Source organism: Platichthys flesus, chromosome 2 (assembly GCF_949316205.1).
Source record: "Platichthys flesus chromosome 2, fPlaFle2.1, whole genome shotgun sequence".
Classification (NCBI taxonomy): domain Eukaryota; kingdom Metazoa; phylum Chordata; class Actinopteri; order Pleuronectiformes; family Pleuronectidae; genus Platichthys; species Platichthys flesus.
In genome coordinates, this window is record NC_084946.1 from 3,616,999 (window position 1) to 3,638,204 (window position 21,206).

A 21,206-nucleotide genomic window follows, 5' to 3' on the forward strand; every position below is an offset into this window, starting at 1 on the left:
TCCATAAAACACAGTATGCCTTTACAAAGGCATACTTCATGCATCTTGAGTATGTGTGTGTGTGTCTGTGTGTGTGCCTGAGAGCTTCAACAGTTCTTTTGCAGCTCCTAAACCTTTCACAGCTTTCAGCAGGTTAAGCGATTCCCACTTGAGGATGACATCATTCAAATTTCCCATTTTAAAGCTGAAGGAAATGAGCTGCTGTCGATAGTTAGAGCCGACTCGATTAAAAGACAGGATTAGGAGGAATTCCTCTGATGTTGTAAACGAAATAACAGCAGGGAGGCGGCGTGGAGACTGACCTCACCATCATACCCACATTCAACTATTCCCAATAAAACAAAACCACGAGGGCTGACTCATAATGAACTGCCGATCCATGCTGTGCATCCACTCAAGACATGAACTGGAAAGACGAACAAAGGTTTCTCAAATCACATATCAGTGATTTGGGGATGATACATGTGCTTTTTTGGGGGAGACTGACACTCAGAGAAAAGCACTAACTGACTAACAGCATTGCGGCGTCTGTGGCTGAGGGGTAGAGTGGTCGTCCTCCAGCCTGAAGGTCGGCGGTTCAATCCCCAGTCTGACCCATCTGCATGCCGAAGTGTCCTTGGGCAAGATGCTGAACCCTGAATTGCCCCCGATTGAATAACAAAGTGCTGCGATTAGATGCACTGTATGAATGTGTGTGTGAATGGGTGAATGTAAAACTGTACTGTAAAGCGCTTTGACTGGTCATCAAGACTAGAAAAGCGCTATATATAAATACAAAACCATTTACCATTTAAAAGACTTATAATTGTGTTGTCATACCATGCCAATCCATTATAATGAGTGTTATTTTCACCCATCGACGCTGTTGTCATTGATCAAAATCAGCCCTGCTCATGGCGCTTAACGCTGCAAACAAGATATATGCATTAAATGCACCCAACAAAAGCATCAGTATTCAAACCGCTGTTCTGTAGATGTACAAACAAATGGATATTGGAATAATTAGCATGAAGCATGATTATCCTCAAACCCATTTTCTTAAGAATTCATGGATGCAAATGTGGCTGGCATTATGTACGTGATGGATCAGAGACAGAGGAAAACTTTGCTGGCACAAGTAGAGAGATGACAGCCTGAGCAGCCATCTGTTCCTGATTCATCCCAGCTTGCATATATCTTTCCCCATTACTCCGAATGGCAACATGACTCCTGACCGATCAACCAAGAGCATCTGTCTCTTGGAAGATCAAAATCAGCCCCCGCTCCACCTCTGTGGACACATGCACATATAAGACTTTAGGGTCTCCATAGGGAGGTGTGTTCAATCCATAGCTTGTCACCAACTTGTCACCAGCTCGCAATTATGACATCATTTGGAGCCACAGACCCAATCAGTGGTGATTTTGGTTTCAATCCATGGTATACAGGTACTGCAGCCCCTTTTCTATTACACACTATTCATATACTGTTGGCACAGCTAATCAGGGGCAATGTGAGGTTCAGTATCTTGCCGAAGAACACTTCAGAATGCACATTGGAGGTGCCAGCGATCGTAAACACTAGTCTTCTGGTTAATGGCCAACCCGCTCTACCTCCGCACACAATCTTTGAGAACAATGTTTTAAATGTGTACTTAGACTTTTTGGTCAATGTCCCTTCCACTAACATTGAGGAGGTGATGTTTACGACCTGTTCTGCCCCGAGCCACCCAGAAGAATTCAAGATCAAACTAGGCTTCACTTTTGGGAGCTGTCATGTCGTCCTTCTTAACATACAGTCTATAGTGAAATGTGATAAATGTCCTTAGGGTGACGCCACCTGAGTCAGCATTGATTGGGTCTGAAGACTACAAGGTTGCAGTTAGAATGAAGTGACGCCTCTTTATCTTACCCGAGTCTACTGGCTCCAGTAGTTTTTATAGTGCAACATACCCAGATGCATTGAAGGTAATGTAGGTGACAACATTTTACAAGGAGGTTTATGTTTCCTTACATTCATGTTTATCTGTTTTTACATGTCATTTGTGCATTGTGAGACTGTTATTGGAGTGCAATGCTAAATCAGTTGTGTACTCCTTTAACTGCAACAGTATATTATTGTATAGACTAGTTCAGAGACATGTGTATTTGTCTACATACTAACTCTAAGCAGTTTTTTTGTCTGTAGGATATTCACAAAGAATCCCTGTCTGCAAAGGAGCTGTTCACAGCTGCAAAGTATCACACATTGGGCCAATTGTGGTGAAGCAGCTTCAGGAAGATCCTTGAACACAAAGTATAAAATATCTTCCTTTATATCACAGGAATGGTTCACTTTCTTTTTGTTTGACAACATCCGAAATCGAGTAAGCTGCAAGTTCCCCTTGTTCTCTGCCAACTGTAAAACCACACTGCATGATGGGAAAAGGCTGGCTATCCATGAACTAAGAGCTCACTGGCTCAGATGTGTGTGGGTCCTTTGGTATATGATGGATTGAATGGATGTTGTGTGGTTAAGAACTTTGATTAGTCGAGAGTGGCTAAATAATAATAGTACATACAGACCTTAACTATGCTTAAATCTTGAAAACATGTTGGTAACAATAAGGAAATGAGTATTATTTTACAATGCGTTCAAATGTAAGTGAGTTCTCCAGGATCTTTTAGTCACAACACATGATTTTCATGGGCAGATAAAGTTTTCCCAGATGTTATAGAAAAGCTGTTCTTGAAATTTTTTTCTTCTTTTGATAACTTTGGAAATCCTCTTATTAATGCATCTTAAAATTTGACCTTTTTCGGGAACACCTCCATGTAGTTGTGAAGATCATGTGATATGATATAAGGCTTCTATACAACTTCTAAGTTTTGTAACATTGTTTAGTCAGCAAATATTATTTTTTTAAGAACAGCTCCTACTACAAAAAGATGAACCGAGTTTTATAGTTTTCACACAGTTAATCCTGACAGTAACTACGAATGTGTCAAAAGCTCAGTGTCGAAACATATTGCTGTACTGTGGATAGCAGGTACCTTTTTTTGGCATAGGAGTTGGTCTGGGTTTCTGCTTTCTCTTCAGCGGCATCTGGCTGGGACCTTCCTCTTCCTCGCAGCAGGTGAGAAAGACGTGACCACACGGGTAGCTCAGGTACTGGTGAGCCTCACAGCCCCTTCCTTCGCCGCGCACTCGTAAGCCAAGGGCACAACAGCTGCAGCACACCTGGACATCAAGATGCAGCAGCAGAGCCTATTAGGAGGGTGTCAGTAACGTGCCCTTCACATCTCTAATCACCACCTCTCTTTATGGCCCTCCACTTTTAGCCCTGATTAGCAAACAGCTGAGGAGGGGGACAGGTAACCGCAACACAGGCAAGTGGGCAAATTCAACCCTGTGAACACACTGCAAAGGATTTCAGCTGCAGCTTCAAGTTGAACCACATGTCATGCAAAGCAAAGCAGGCTTTCCCCTTCTTTTTTTACTTTCCTTAAAACACCATGACCTGGCACAGTGGTTTGGCTCGGCAGCCTCAACACATGAACAGTTGGCCCGAGGGCTAAACCACCAGGTCTCTGCTTGGAGGAACAATGAATGTTTTTTGAGCCGACTCTGACCAAAGGCGTGACTCGAGTTTCCACATTGAAGTATTCACAGGTCTGAAGGGCACAAAGCGAAACAGGAGTTTTTTTGGCAGTTCTTTGCCAAGAGTTTGAGCTATTTGCCAATAAACACAAATAAGCTGTCTAACCTTTAGAAAAGCCTCCCTGCTGGTATCTGATACTGAAGTCTCACTCTGGCCGAAACACCAAAACATTCCTGGATAGTTATAATTAGTTTAAAGGCTAAAATAGACAGACACAGTCAGTTTTTACTGTAGCCATTTTTCAGGCATGAACATTCTCCAATTGTAGGGACTTTCTTAGGGGTTTGCCTTTCACATATCACTCAGAGGCATTCACAACACCACAGAAATCTCCACAGCGTTCAGGTGAGGGCTGGTGTAGCAGACAGAGGAAGGACGTAACGCTGCAACCATCACATGTTTTCGATTACAGCACAGATTTCACGGTCCTTATCACAAAAAGCTGTTCTGACATCTTTCTCTGTGTCCTCTACATGTGTGGCCCTGCTTTTGCTTCCTGTGTTAGAAAGGTCATCAACATACACTCCAGGTGAATCCTGCTGAGGATCTCCTGATTTCTCACATTGCCTCATTGAGACCTTGTCCAGAGACCTTGTCCATTGTCCCTCTACGAGGGGGCTGGTCAGAGAAGGTCCAGAAAGTTCATGTATAAAAGCATGTCCTGTTACTGTGGCAGTTCTACAGGATTCACAGCACCCTACCACAGCTGATGATTTATTCTTTTGTTGTTTTGAACGGTCTGAAACCGTGAGTCACACTCAACGTGACTCACAAAAACAGCTCATCGTCTATTCAAGAGGTAAAAGTAACAACCTGTAATCAGCACAGTGTTTTCTACAAACCTTAGAGGGTAGAGAATGTGGGCATTATCATCCCTGATGACTCAGTCATCTTCCTCCCGCACTCTTCACTGCGTGCAATCTAATTAGAGTACTACTTTGTGGCAGACACCCTAACTGTTGTAAAACAGCACAGTGATGTACCTGGAAGGAGTCGTCTGAGCACTGATCCTCCTGATCCACTTCACATGTGTCCCCTCGTCTGGCTGAAGTCATACCTGTGTCACACTGGCTCTCCTTCACTGAGCTGAGACAGCAGTGATTCTGTACCACACTGAAACACACACACACACACACACATGTACACACAAACATATTAACATTCCGACATGGACATTTTCATAGACTTTACTGAATAAAAATCCTGTGAGATAAATGAATGCTCCCCCGGGTCAGAACCTGGTTTAAGGTCGTAGTGAATCAGAAATTCAACGAATCAATAAAACCTTTACAGTCACTGTACATGTGCTGTATCAAGCCACAAACGAGAAACAAAATATTCAATATAAATATAAGTAAGGTTTTGTAGGACCTCTCTCTTTACTTTGAAAATTATTATCATTATAACTATTACTATTATTAAACTGTTATTATTAATGAATAGATTATGACTATAAGAGTCCATACATTCAACCTTATAACCAGTCTGATGGTGCTTATATTAAATCCAAACAAATGTTGTTAGGCTACATTCATAGCACTAGGTGTATGTTAGAAAACAGCATTTCATAATTAAACGATCACTGTACATATGCATATCATGTGACCATCATATGCTTTAGGCATGTGAGTGAGTGCCTGTCTTAACACAAATTGGGTGAACAATAGCTCACATTTTAAGCATGTTGCATTATTATAAAATGTAGAATTTAACAGCTGTTGGCAAAAACAACAAGTTCAGCAACATTTGTTATTGATTATTCATTTACGTTTTACACTGGTAGCTGAGGCAGATATTGGTTGTTTTCTTCCAGAGGGGGATCACGTAGGACACTGACGAATCAGACAAGGCTAACCCTAACCCGAAAAGACCCAATCAGCAAGCTGCTGTGAGTGTCTACATCATTGTCTCCAAAACATCTCTGTTTACTGTCTGTCCAGACTGAAAGCATTGTTTTCAAACTTCGCTGATTTCGCTGCTCTTAAAATGGAGAAATTTGGACTCAAGGCGTTTCTGTAGTTGATGTGCTTTGAAATGAAAACATAGTAATGTGGATATAGCCTTAGTGTCTCTCTTCATCCTTCCTCCTCTCGCCTCTCACCCCTTATTTTTCTCCCACTAGCCCAAAGGCAGGCTGCCCACCCTGACACTCGGGCCAACCTGGCTGCATGAGCGACCGTGTGAGTGGCATGTGTGCAACAGGGATTGTCTTCTAGACGCCAATGTTATCAGGTTGCAGTGGCCACACTGCTCTCACGGGAGCAGCGCTGGTCTTCTTGAGATTTGAGGTCTTGTCTATTGTCTCCGAATACATGTCTCCGCCATTTGTTAAGGTCTTGACCTTTTCTCTCTAAAGAGCCTTGAGATGTAGAGTGTTGGGATTTGGCACCATGTACAGGAAATACAGAGCAAGATGAATGTTAAAATCAAAGTAGATGTAGAGATATCCTGACTGGGCCACACAGTGTCCATATGACACCCAAATAGCTTAACTGACTAAATAAACCTTAGACCTCAAAACTGTATGTGCTTTCTTTCTTTGTAAAACGAAGCTGTATTCTGCTCAGACTTTACCAGTACAATAATGAATCTGTTGTGAACTTGGTGGTAGGCCCTTTTTAAATAATTTCATGTTACTAATTAACTGTTAATTTCACTGGAAAAGTAAGTGGGGCCTAGCACTTATGCTAACGCCTGGGGTGGTTTTCCATCCACTGTAATTTCATCCTACCAATTTAATTATTTATTTCCTCTAAGCAGCTTCCAAGGGTCTGTATAGCTTTATAACTGTTACACGTCTAAGGCCAGGTCACTTACCTGCATACAGAGTGCTTGTCATTGGTCAGCAGAGGCATGAGGTTGCAGTGGAGGTTTTCAGCGAACCATCTCTGACCAGCAGCGCAGCAGCTCTGCAGCAGCTCCTCAGCTGAAGCACCTGGACCTGCGGCACAGAGACATGCAGGTATGCATACATCAGCACACACACGACTGATGGAATAAAATCAGTTGTGCGGTAAACCCTCCATGTCTGCTCTGCTACAGTGTAGGGAGCAGACGGATGCCTGAGCAGTGCAGAGTGAGCAGTCCGACAGATACATATGGTAGACTGCACCAGGCCTCAAAGGCGCCTGTAAGACTTCCACAGCTGAGTGAGGAGCTGCAGCCCTGTCACCAGAGAACAGTAGCCCATTTTATGATTGGAAACTTTTAACTGAAGTCTCAGTTTCTTCTATAAATAGTTCACACAAGTTGGATGTGAGTCCTCAGTGTGACAGAGTCAGTGTTTAACTTCAGATGAATCACCTCTGAGGTTTGGACAAACATGAAACTCTCCAGGATGAATCGTTCGAGTGAACTGAAAACACCTGCATTGCATATGCTCGTGAATTTTTGATAAATTGTATCAGAAGTTATAATTTCTCAGGAAGGATGACTTTTATTTAGGGATTCAATTATTTTACTTTGACAGTTATAACAGGGATGCAGGCTAGCCAACTAAAAATACATAGATAATGCCACTATGAGATGAGATTGTAAGACCTGATGAATTGCGTATATTTATGTTTGGGTATATGTGGTGTAGCTATTAAAGCAATAGATAGTTTTAATACCTTAAAATAATAGCTTCAAATCAGTGTGATAGTACACAAATTAATAAAAGGCATTTCTGTCATTGCCACAGCGCCCCCTGGACACCTGGACTATGTAACTCTAGTGTACCATGCTGGAACATTACGACCTGCTTTACAACACACTCCAAACACAAACCACCACCATTCTCAATGAAGACATCCTGGCAGAGCCACAGCAGAAAATGAATAGGAAGTTGTTGGACGAAATATGGAAGAGTTAAAAAAAAGGTGGCAGAGTAACAGCTAAAAGAGGACAAAGGATGCAGGACTGATGGCGACCTGTCGTTGTTGGACAAGAAACTATTACCTGTAAAAGTGCAGGTGGGGTAAAAAAATCATTTGTTTGTGGTACTGTCATTTAGCAAAAAAATTCTGACATCACCAAAACTGGAATGTTTCCAGAGCAACAACTCAGACATGAACTTCTCTTTTATGACCCTTTTCAGGTATTGTTAACAGATTTAGAAAAGGTATTACCTTTTTTTATGTGGGTGATTTGTCAAAAAACTTAATTATAGGCCATAACATGATTCTATAGTTTGATTTGGTTTTGACATAATGCTTTTCATTTGTTTTTTATTCACTCAATCACAGTTGATGATGAATCATTGTGAAAGCTCGACTGACTGGTTGATGAAGTTGGCATATGAAAGCCTTATAAATGGCTCTGTGAATTCAATCAACTGTGATTGTTAAAAGGCCATTTCAGTCGTTTAATGAAATTATTACCGAAATAAAATCTTAGCAATGGCTTCTCTTTAAAACCATCTCCAATTTGCCATCTAATTATTCAAAGGAAAAATGGATCATTTCAATGTCATCGATGCAAAGAAACGAGCATGAAACGTTTTAAGCCGGGATCCCATTAAATCTCCAGAGATGAATGAATGCATTTCATAATTCTAAATCTCACATTTCTGCTGATGCTTTTCAGAAAAATCATTATTTCTTCCAGTTATGCAATTTGAAGCAAACCTTGCCTACATCAAATGCTGATGTGGCAGGCGTCATAGCAATCACTGACATTCTTCACTTCTCTGCAGGTCCCATAGACCAAAACCCCCCCCCACTTCTGAGTGTGTAACAGTCAGCCTGGCTGCTTCGCATGGAGCTCAGCTGCTGCTGCCTGGCACTACTGAGAGTCACAAGCTCGTCAGCTTCCCCATCACCTCCACGTCAGACCCAAAGCCGTCTCATCCTGCTACCTTTATCCACATACTAGCTCCAGCGCACGCGCACACACGGGCGCGCACACGCACACACACGCACACACACACACACGCACACACACACACACACAATTACCTCTGTGCCCTTTGAAAAAAAGCCACTGCTGGCTTATATACATAACAGAACATTTACATATTGTTCAAACTAGTGCAGTGTTTGTTCTAAACATGCCTGTTCTCATGTCCTGTGTTAATGCTCTGGAGCTACTACAGCATCATTCCTTGTCATTCTTTGTCATCCTCAAACGTTTTTACAATATACTATCACTTTGTATTGTTTGTGTGCTGGACGTTGAATGCAGAGCTAACAGTCCATGGATCAGAGTGAAGTTTGACTTCATCCTACCTGGTTTATTTCCAATGAAGGTTTTATAATGAATGTATTTCATTAAAGGAAAATGGATTGTTTACTCAAATGCTCTACGTATGAAACTCAACTTTTTTTAGTTCAGTCTCTGCCATGACTCTTTTAAAGCTAAATACATAATCCTTTATTATAACATAATATTATCCAATTTTTATTGCGGAACTCATGTGCTTTGCTGGTAATGTCATTTAAAACATTTTCAAAAACATTGATGTCAGACACTGACATCAATGTTTTTACTGTTGATGAGTCACACAACATCTGAATTTTAATTTCTATAGCACTTCTCTAGTCTTGATGACCACTCAAAGCACTTTACAATACAGTTTTACATTCACCCATTCACACACACATTCATACAGTGCTTCTATTCGCGGCACTTGGTTATTCTATGGGGGGCCATTCAGGGTTCAGCATCTTGCCCAAGGACACTTCGGCATGCAGATGGGTCGGACTGCGGATCGAACTGCCGACCTTCAGGTTGGAGGACAACCACTCTACCCCTCAGCCACAGCTGCGCTCTGAAGCACATTAAATAAATTAAACATTTGCTAACTTAAACATTTGGCTTTTATTGTGACTCATTGTCCTTTCCCTAAACATTGTGAACAACAAATTTGAATCTTATTCATAGTTCTATTCATTGTTGTTTTCTTCAATGAAACTCTGATGTAAAGGTATGTACACTCATTTTGCATTAAGTCTTAATGGGTTGATGCTATGTCGGCTTCCTGATATTAGTCCTAAAGTCCGAACTATCCAAAAACAAATCTTTTCACACAGTAAACAAAGTGAACCATGGTTTGTTTGATCCAGACCCTGAAAGAGAAAGTTAGAAGTGGTCCATTTTCTCACTGTCGTGTAAAGTATGTTCCTTCGGTGCTTGCCAAAGGCCAAACATGAGGCTCAGCCGTAGCGTCAGACAGAGCCAAATACTGAGGAGTAGCCTGCTAATTACCTGATAAACAATGGAAAGATGCAGATACATTTATATTCCAGAAACCTCACTTCTGTCAATAGCTATTTTTGAAAGAGTCAACACTCTTTCTGAGATGGCAGCACTGACTCCCTTCTAAATTGGGCTGTTTTGCAGCAGACAGACCAAACCCAAGACACATCCTCCCACTTAAAGAACTCCCATGGGGTTTGTCTGGACTGATTAGCCTGGCCTCACTCCCCCTGCCCATCATTACTCTGCTAAACACAGACATGTCTCACACCACACTGAGACACATGGCCGAACCATCTGCGCCTCATGGGAGAGTATGACAAAGCACCAACTGCAGCATGACAACATAATGTTTGCAGCGATTAATGTCTCTGTAGTGTGGATGCCCTAGGTACAAATTCGGTGATCATAAACTGATAAACTTCGCTGATTTATCACATTGATAAGAGCTGTCCAAATATGTTTTCCAATTAGTGTTGACTGTGATGGACGATGTTCTGAACTTACATGAAGTAAAAGTGGGTAAAAACGGAACTTTGCAAAATGAATTTACAATATGTTTCACTGAAACTTTTGTGATTTCAGCGATGACGTCATTACGGTAAGCGTGCTGCGTCATTTCCTGTTTTCTTGCCACTGGTGGTGGTCGCTCTGCGAATTAGCTCCGCTGCTAAACACAACTGTTTCTCTGTAGCACTACGGCTAAAATCACCGGTCTGTAGTTAAACACTCGCACATACCAACCCTTATTCTATCGTGCTTAGTGATTCTGTGTTCTGTCTGAGCTCACCCTCGTAGCTCTATAGCAGCGATGTCTTCTCTCTCTCCCTGTTGCTCTACTGCTCTCTCTTGCTCCGAGTGTCTAATGTTTACCTACTCCTCTGCCTCCCTTAACAGTAGTGGTACATGTAATAAATGTAGTGTGTTGATAGCGATGGAGGCTCGGCTTAATGACTTAAAAGCTCGCTTTATCACTCAGCCGTGCTGGAAGAAGTATTCAGATCATTTAGTTTAGTAAAAGAACTAATGTCACGATGTAAAAATAACCTTTACCACCTCATATCTACTTTGCTATAAATAAAGCCTGCAGAATTATTACCAGCTAAATTCAGCCTGGCATCAAATGACCCTGAACATGCGCTTGCTGATTGGTCTGATTTCCAGACTAGGCTAAATTTACCTTAAGTATTAAAAGTAAAAGTAGTCAAGTGTGGTTAATTTAAACTACTTTATATACAGTTAGATAGTTTAATACAATGGTTCCCTAGGAGTTCTACAAATGTCAAAAATGTTTCTGATTTAATTATTATGTAACTGTAACTGTAAGTGCAATACTAGAGTAAATGTAATAAGACAAATTCCCCCACTGCAAGAGTTTTGACTATTTATGTCTGAAAGTGATGTGTCCATGGATCATTGTTCTAAATGCTAAAATTAGCTCCATAATAAATATTTGGTGGGGCTGAGGGACATCACTCATTAGATCATCAACATACCTCCAGAACTTTTCAGTAAAGCCCACGATTAAAGAGCCACCAGCTCACGTTTCAAATAGATTCTCTCCACTCAGCGAGGCACCCGCTGATAAACAAACTCTGATTATTGGCGACTCGGTTCTGAGAAACGTCAGGATACAATTAACTAGCGACACAATTAACTAGCGACACCAGCGACCATAGTTAATTGTATCCCAGGGGCCAGAGCCGGCGACATCGAATCTAAACTTAAGTTAATGGCTAAAACTAAAAAAGGTAAATACAATAAAATCGTAATTCACGTCGGCAGCAACGACTCCCGGCTTCGTATGTCGGAGGTCACTAAATTGAATGTTGAGTCGGTGTGTGCTTTTGCTAAAACGATGTCGGACACAGTTTTCTCTGGCCCGCTCCCTAATACAACAGTTGACGACATGTTTTCCGCATGTTGTCTTTTAACCGCTGGCTGTCGAGGTGGTGTCCTGTAAACGGCGTGGGCTTTATAGATAATTGGCTAACTTTTTTGAGAAAACCTGGTCTTGTTAGGAGAGACGGCGTTCATCCCACTTGGGATGGAGCAGCTGAGCTCTCTTATCTAGGAATATTACTAAGTCTATAACATGACAACCCATAGTTGGGACCAGGAAGCAGAGCTGCAGTGCTAAACACTTCTCTGCGCTCCCTCTGGATCAGTCACAAAACCCCATAGAGATTGTGTCTGTTCACCGTCCGATTAAATTATTGAAATTAAACAATAACAGAGCGAGAACTCCACACAAAAATGTAATACAAATTAAAACAACCTCTGAAACAATACAGGAAACCCAGACTTTTAAATGTGGTCTTTTAAACATTAGATCACTGGAAAAAAAGGCTCTTTTAGTTAATGAAATAGTCTCTGATTACAACATAGATTTATTGTCCCTCACTGAGACGTGGCTGCATCCTGATGATTATGTCAGTCTAAATGAATCTACTCCCCCCAGTCATATCAATTCACAGGTTCCTAGAGAAATTGGGCGAGGAGGTGGAGTTGCTGCTATTTTTAACTCCAGTCTATCAATTAATCCTAAACCTAAACTCAGCTACAAGTCATTTGAATGTCTGGTTCTTAGTCTTCCACGCCAATCCAGGAACCACCAACAGCCAATCATATTTGCCGTAGTATACCGTGCTCCCAGGGCTTATACTGAATTTTTAAAGGAATTCCCTGAGTTTTTATCAAACTTAGTCCTAAAGACCGATAAAATTATTATTGTTGGGGACTTTAATATTCATGTTGATAATAATAAAGATTGCCTTAGCGTAGCATTTATTTCAATACTAGACTCTATTGGTTTCAGTCAGTGTGTGCACAAACCTACTCATTGTGGTAACCACACACTTGACCTTGTATTATCGTACGGTGTCGCAATTGAAAATTTAACAGTACTTCCGCCTAATCCAGTTTTATCAGACCATAATTTAATAACCTTTGATTTTTCAATAACTGAATATATGCCACTAATAAAAAATTCATTTTCTAGATGTCTACCTGATAGTGCTGTAGCTAAATTTAAGGAAATAATCCCAATTACATTTAAACCCGTATTAGCAGTAGATATAAACAACAAATTCTTTAAAACCCTGAGCTCCATTGAGATCGACCACCTCGTCGATAGCTCTGCAGACTCATTACGATTAACATTAGACTCAATAGCGGCTCTAAAAAAGAAAAATGTCAAACATAGTAAATTAGCTCCGTGGTATAATTCCCAGACAAATGAGTTAAAACAATTATCAAGAAAACTAGAAAGGAAGTGGCGCTCCAGCAACAATGTTGAAAACCTCATAGACTGGAAGAATAGTGTTAAAGAATATAAAAAGGCTCTCCACAAAGCAAGAGCCGCCTACTATTCAAAACTAATAGAAGAGAATAAAAACAACCCCAGGTTTCTCTTCAGCACTGTAGCCAGGCTGACAGAGAGTCACACCTCCACCGAACCCAGTATTCCTCGATCCCTAAATTGCAATATCTTTATGACCTTTTTTAATGATAAAATTCAAACTATTAGAAATAAAATCAACCATCTCCTGCCCTCAATTGGCACTAATACCCTCCCAACAACAGAGATCTCAGAAACGGCTGAGAATCCTACCCATTACTTAGACAGCTTCTCTCTGATCACCCGTGATCAGTTTACCAAATTAATCTCAGGTTCTAAACCAACAACCTGTATCTTAGATCCCATTCCTACCAAATTACTTAAAGAAATTCTGCCCCTAATTGATAGTTCGTTACTTAACATTATCAATCTGTCATTATCATCAGGTTATGTACCACAGTCTTTTAAAATAGCTGTCATCAAACCCCTACTCATAAAACCCACCCTAGACCCAGAGGTTTTAGCCAATTACAGACCAATATCTAACCTCCCCTTCATTTCTAAAATCTTAGAAAAAGTGGTAGCCAATCAGCTGTGTGAGTTTCTCCAGGAAAATAATATATATGAAGACTTTCAATCGGGGTTTAGAGCCAATCACAGTACAGAGACAGCCATGGCAAAAGTCACTAATGACCTTTTAATAGCCTCAGTTCAGGGACTTGTGTCTGTCCTCGTTCTGTTAGATCTCAGTGCAGCATTCGACACAATTGACCATCAAATTTTATTACAAAGACTAAAACAGTTAATTAACATTAATGGAACCGCCTTTAACTGGTTTAAATCGTATTTTTCTGATCGCTCCCAATTTGTGCAAATTAATGATGAGTCATCTGTGCGCACTAAAGTTAATCATGGTGTTCAACAGGGCTCTGTGCTCGGCCCAATTTTATTCTCATTATATATGCTTCCACTAGGAAACATTATCAGGACACACTCGGTAAATTTCCACTGCTATGCGGATGACACCCAGTTATATTTGTCAATAAAACCTGAACAAAGTATTCAATTAACTAAACCTCGAACATGTCTCAAGGACATAAAAACCTGGATGACCCGCAATTTTCTCTTATTAAACTCAGACAAAACAGAGGTTATAATACTTGGCCCCAAACACCTTAGAGATGCATTATCTAATGATATAGCTGCGCTAGACAACATTGCCCTTGCTTCCAATGAAACAGTCAGGAACTTGGGAGTAATCTTCAATCCTGATTTATCCTTTAATAGTCACTTAAAACAAATTTCTAGGACCGCTTTTTTCCACTTGCGTAATATTTCAAAAATTAGACATGTCCTTTCACAAGAAGATGCAGAAAAACTAGTCCACGCCTTTGTTACATCGAGACTGGACTATTGTAATTCATTATTTTCAGGCTCCAGCAGGAAGTCGTTAAAGACTCTACAGCTTGTCCAAAATGCCGCAGCACGTGTCCTGACAAGAACAAAGAGAAGAGAGCACATTTCTCCAATATTAGAATCATTACACTGGCTTCCAGTTAAATCTAGAATAGAATTTAAAATTCTCCTCCTCACCTTCAAGGCCCTTAATAATATAGCGCCTTTATACCTTAAAGAGCTGTTAATACCTTATAAACCCACTAGAGCACTCCGCTCCCAGAATTCAAGCCTACTTGTCGTCCCTAAATTCTCTAAAGGTAGAGTAGGAGCCAGAGCTTTTAGCCATCAAGCCCCTCGGCTGTGGAATAATCTACCACTTTCAGTTCGGGAGGCAGTCACCATCTGTTCGTTTAAAAGTAGGCTCAAAACCTTCCTTTTTGATAAAGCTTATAGTTAGAGCTAATTAGTGCGCCAGAACGTTACTTGTTCTATTTTATGACACATGACACACGGAGCTTCTCTTTCCAGCTTCTCCTTCCTCTTCTCCATCCCTATCCCCCTTCCCCGGAATCCCTTTGCTTTATCACTCGCAGATCCAGGGCCTCTGTGGCCGCACCATGGATTACGGTTTGTGGATCGCGCACCGGGGGTCGCGGTGTTGGATCCAGTGTGGCGGATTCTGAGTCATGTGGGCTGATCGTGGTCCTGGTGGCGGACCCTGTGTCGCTTTGGCATTGGGCACGGGCGGTGGACCAGGACCGCGGTGGTGGCTTGTGATGGGTCCTCCTGGTGGGCGGCGGTGGACGGTGACTGAGGACTGGAGTGGCGTCTGGTCTGGATGGTGGATCGTGGTCTAGATGGTTGCTGAGCATGGACTGTGCTTGCAGCGGGACTGCTTGGCATGTCATGTTGGGGTTGTCCTTCGGGATGTCTACCCTCATCAATGCTGCTAGAGACTTTGATTATTGATGATGTTGTCCTGCACGTGGCATCTATTGCACTTCTGTCCGTCCTGGGAGAGGGATCCCTCACATGTGGCTCTCTCTGAGGTTTCTACACATTTTTACCCTGTTAAAAGTTTTTTTTGTAGTTTTTCCTTACTCTTGTTGAGGGTTAAGGACAGAGGATGTCACACCCTGTTAAAGCCCTATGAGATGAATTGTAATTTGTGAATATGGGCTATACAAATAAAATTTGATTGATTGATTGATTAAAGACAATGATGTATTCCATTGTGCTTTTTGCCATTAAAATGAATGGACTGGATAAGCCTTTAAGTTGATCAAAACTAAATGTCTTTATATTTTAACTATGGATCAAATGACACTGTGTTGAAGGAGCTGGTTGTTGACAGTAAACAGCAGTATATTATTATACAGCATAATCACAATATACAGTTGATAAGTTGGATTAATCATCAGTTGCCATCTTCCACATCCAGTTCCAAGTCCAGTACACACTCGCCTTAAAGCTCAGTTTTTGGTATCCTCCAACTCCTGCAAAAATATCTGTTGGCAAGTGAAACCAAAAAGACAGAGCTTAACATGTTTTACCTAATATGTGTTAGTATTGATTATAGCAGTTTAAAGATTGTTCTCTGATATCGGGATCTTATCACTGTACAGTTTCAGGTGGTAAATAGTCCTGTGGAATTTGCATCTTGTTAAATATACAGTTCCGGGGGAAATGGAAACTCAATACTGGCAGCTTTAGTCCATTCATTTCAGAATCTGAATGACCATCAAACCATACTCGGGGGGGAAATGCTTGGAATTGAAGTACAATTGCGAGAAAGAGATATAAAGTGAGGTTGAATTAAGGGTACCAACTGAATAAAAACAAAACAACACGGTCTCCATTGTAATTGAGAAGAAAAACTCCCAAACACAGACGAACAACATGATGGATTCTGCCATTCCTGGCCCTGAATGTTTTCTGTTTCAATGTGTTTATTTGTGCAGCCAGTATGAATGGACTGTTGAGACACTCGGGCATTCAGGAAATAATATGAGCAGGCCAGAGCGGGTAATGGTTTAGAACAATGCAAGGATGCTAACTTTCTCAACTCCCACCGCTCTGAATCCGTCACAAGCTTTTCTCACCCGGACACACACAGTGACGGCCATTCATCAATATGCCTCCTAACAAAATAAACCAGACAGAGTGGAAGTTACTTTCTCTCTTTTCGCAGCAGATTGGCAGGAACAGCGTTCAATATTCAGAGGAGCATTAAGTCACCGAAAATACAAAAAGCTAGTATAGTATGATGAACTCTTACAGTGACTTTGACTTGTTCACTCAAGCATGACCACAACAGAATGAGTTCGGGAGATGTAACAAATATCTTCAATTCTATTGAGATATGAGCATAACATAGGAAAATGTGGATTTCATCAGTGTGTCAACGTCACCTTGTGATTCAGTTTCTCTGTGTCTCTAATCTTAGTCTATACATGTTTAGTTGTATCCATTATCTTTGCTTTGTTTTGTCTCTGTTCATTAACATACTGGCTCAGGTCCAAATGGCATTTGTTGTACTAAATCCAAACTTTCACATTATTGTGTTTTGCACAGAATGGTCTGAGCTATGCGTTGATGGAATTGAAAACAAAGCCTCCCTCCCCTCCCTCGTGGAATCTTTTCCGCTCAGCCCATTACAGATGTTGGAAGCACCAGCAGCGTGGCCAGACTTGATGACCTTCTGTTTTTTATTCAGCTTGTAATTTGGGTGGTTTCCTTAAAGAATCAAATCCCAATAAACCGGCCTTTATTGTTATGAGTCATTGTTATTGAGACCATTGGTTAGCTTCAAAAACAAATATATTATTAATTTATATTAACGACAATGAATTTGTTGTATTGTTCTAAATGTTACCTCTATTAAAGCTTTGTGGTAAAGCACTTGTTTAAAGGTGCTGATTGATTTACTTTGCAGATCTAAGCTTTAAGGCTTTATTTACTATTAAAGTAATAAGTTCGGTATTAGTGACTAAAGTACTAATATTCTCCTAATATGCACATAGGCACCTAGTTAAAGGTGTACCTTAATATGGTGTGTTTCCATATTTTTTTATTGGATCAAATCATGAGAAATGCACTAGTTAGACTTTAGCTATAAACCATGCTCATCTTAACCCTCATACCAAAGGCTGTAAGAAGAAAAGGCTGCTGCTGCTGCAGTTCACACACGAGCAGCATTTCACTCACTAAGTTTTTTATTTGCAGTTTCCTGTCAGTAAATAAACTTTTCAAGCCACAGATCAAACCCGACAAAGCCCTTTTATTTTTACCAACAGGCCCCTTTTTTAAATCTTGCCTGGAAAGACAGGTGTATTTTTACAGAAACGATTGCTCTTCCTGCTGCTGTAAAAATAGCCGCAGTGTTAAAATAATAGCAGGGTATCGTGGTCTCTGCTGGACGTGCAGTATCTCTATAAGTCATCTGGTGAACAGCAGCCTGTTTTCAGATCAGCACGAGGATTGTTGAATTTCCCAAACCCTTACGAGGTTTGAACATGACCACATCGATATGTGAGCATCATCCCCATTTCAACTCTGCCCTCCTCCTCTCTCATCCCCCCAGGGTCTCATCTGTATAGCAGATGGGAATATAATGGACTGAAGGCTTGGAAGGACTGTCCTTACCCTGAGTAAGGGTAGAGGCTTCACCAAATAGAAAAATAAAAGCTCTGTAGAGTACAGCACTTCATCTGTCACTGCTAAGCCAGTGAATTAATGATGTAGAGTATTTTAACTCACTATTTTCCCTTTTGTTTGTGACACAACAGTGCTACCAGCTTTCTTGTTGCTCCTAACAATTATACATCTTTGTTTAGCAATGCCAGGCTCCTATAATGCCCAGTCTGCCCAGCTCATACACAACTCAGACCAGCTCATACCTGTCTCCAGTGACACCCACGGGCCAAGCTCCTGCTGTCTTACGAGACACTCCTGCCAAGAGACATTTGTTTTATTTTTAATAAATATGATAGAGTAATAATGCCTTAATCTGAGCTTTATATTTACATGAAATACTACCATGCCTATATCAAATACAGTTTGTATTTATATAGCCTCATAGGGCTTCACAATCTGTACAAGGTACAACATCCTCTGCCTGTCACCCATGACAAGAAACAATTCCCAAAAAACATTGAACTGGGGAAGAAAGCAGAACCGTTGATTTGGTTACACCAAATTTACACCAAATTAAGAGTAATGAGTAATTTCCCGTATTCTGTGGCATCCGCCCTCTTCATACTTCATTATGTTTAAAGTTGTCAGCATCAGGCAAATTGATCGTGGTAAGAGTCCACCAATAGCAGCAGCAGTTCGGATGAGATCGGAGCTGTGGACCAGACACGGCCCTGAAAGCAGAGTGTAACAGGGCTGAACTCCTGGCATAAAAATCCAAGACACTCTTTCAGACCAACATCTCTCCTCTGCCAGAGTTGAAAAAGTGAAATAAACCCTTTTTTGAACGCTTTTCCAACGCAAAGAAGAAGAAGCAATCAGCGGTCAATAAACACATATCATGGCATGCCCTTGAACTCATATTATTACCAATATAAAGCGGGTAATATTGCATACTGAGAAAGAGAGAAGATACGCAAGAATGATTGCTATGAAGGGAAACCTGCTACAAAATTGGATTATCAATTGAGAAAAGCAGGAAATTGCAAGAAGGTTCCAGACGTCCCAATATTCCCAACGTCTCACCGTGAGTAAGATGTGAAAATCTGTATCAATCCAAGTTGGGAGACTGGAAGAAGCTTGTATGTGAACAATCAAACAAACCTCCTTTCCAGTGAGGATCTCTCTTTGCTGCAGCACTGGCACCTTTTAGATTTTGTTTGGCCTTTGCTTTATTTCACTCCTACAGATGCAGGTCATTATTCTCATCAATATAAACAGCCCCCTTTCTACACTGTCATTAGATCATGCCTATTGTAACAAGCATCAATCAGAACCTTTTCAAATAAATCTATTCTTAATGAAAATTTCCCAAACTACAGCCTAATCAGGAAGGATTGGATATAATGAGAAAGACTGGGAGAAACTGAGGGATCATCTCATTCGTCCAGTGCTGAACGCTGTCACTCCACAGCAGCTCTCGAACTACACCAGTATCTTTTTACTCAGTTTCAAATCACATACAGCTTCCCAGACATCCATACAAAACATACTACAGCTATATTACGTGGCATCTATTGCACTTCTGTCCGTCCTGGGAGAGGGATCCCTCACATGTGGCTCTCTCTGAGGTTTCTACATATTTTTACCCTGTTAAAAGGGTTTTTTGTAGTTTTTCCTTACTCTTGCTGAGGGTTAAGGACAGAGGATGTCACACCCTGTTAAAGCCCTATGAGATGAATTGTAATTTGTGAATATGGGCTATACAAATAAAATTTGATTGATTGATTGATATTAATTCACCAGTGGGTAGGATTTTGGGGGATCTATCAGCAGAAATGTTGCTTAATACCCGTAATGATTTATTCATTTGTGTATAATCACCTGAATTAAGAATAATTATTAATTGTGTTTTTGTTACAGTAGCTTGAGCCCTTTATATTGAGTGTGTCCTCTTCATTGGAGACTGCCATGTTGAACCACAATGTTTGTAGGTATCCCAGAATTAAAGAAAAAAGAATCTGGTTCTACAGAGGGACATTTCTATGTTACCAGACTCTACCTTGAAGAGGAGAATACCCTTTGCTCTTTGAAGAAGAGAGTGATGGGAGGGGAACTAAATTGTTTGCAATATACACCTTCACCTCTAGATTTTACAGTTCACAGTTCATGGCTTATGGTTCGAGGCCCTTTTGAATTCCTTCAGTTCTTCATTTCTTCTAAATTCTGTATTATAAATGAGAAATGTAAATAATTGAGTAAGTCTCCAGCACAGTCATTGTACTATTCTCACAGATTTATTCCAAGAGCTATAGCTTGTTTTCTCCCGCCCACTATAAAGCTCTTTCCAATATTTTGTCATGGTCTTTATGCATTAGACTCTGGGTTGGTAGACAAAGGGTTGTTTCACCCCAAATGAAAGTGAAACCTACTGTGCAATCTCACAAACCTCCAGTGTTTCAAGTGTTTTACTTTCTGCAGACCAAAATATTTCCAGTGAATTTGTTCATTTATTTTCGTGCACTATTCAGAGTAACAAAAGCATTGTTTCTGGAGATGTTGTTGAGGTTTTATAAATTCAAACAAAGCTCCTGTGACCTCCATTGTATTCTGGTAAAGGCAGAAATGTCACTGAAAGAACTAAATGGGCACATAAAACAAAAGCTATATGCATACCACATACCGATAGACAAAAGAGAGAAAGGATTTACTTATTTGAATTTTTGTGAAATTACCCTGGTTGCAATATGATATATGAGATAGATAAGTAAAGACAAAGAATGTCCCACTTTGTCTTCACTTCAGTTCAAACAGCTCTGACAGCAGAATGCTCTTGGCTTTAAACCTCAATTCTTTTGTTTCCCTAATTACGGCCACTGCTCTGAAGAAGAAACACCAAAGACATTTTTTTTTTAACACAACAGCATATCCAAGTGTTTCTTGACTTTCACTCAAGCTTAAGTCCTTCAAGCAAAGATCAAAATGTTGTTTTTTTGCACGATTAGCTATTTGATGCTCCACTTTACTGTGAAAGCAGTG

The 21,206-nt window shown here is 40.7% G+C and overlaps 1 protein-coding gene across 1 annotated transcript in view; it reads right to left on the bottom strand.

Moving 5' to 3' along the window:
* The window catches only part of fbln2 (fibulin 2), a 76,492-nt gene that overhangs the window by 36,443 nt on the left and 18,843 nt on the right, over nt 1–21,206 (bottom strand). The window contains exons 3-5 of the mRNA XM_062394625.1: nt 6,437–6,560; nt 4,603–4,732; nt 3,012–3,198 (exon numbers count right to left, since the gene is read on the bottom strand). Coding sequence (XP_062250609.1) covers nt 3,012–3,198; nt 4,603–4,732; nt 6,437–6,560 — 441 coding nt within the window. The remainder of the gene's footprint in view (nt 1–3,011; nt 3,199–4,602; nt 4,733–6,436; nt 6,561–21,206) is intronic.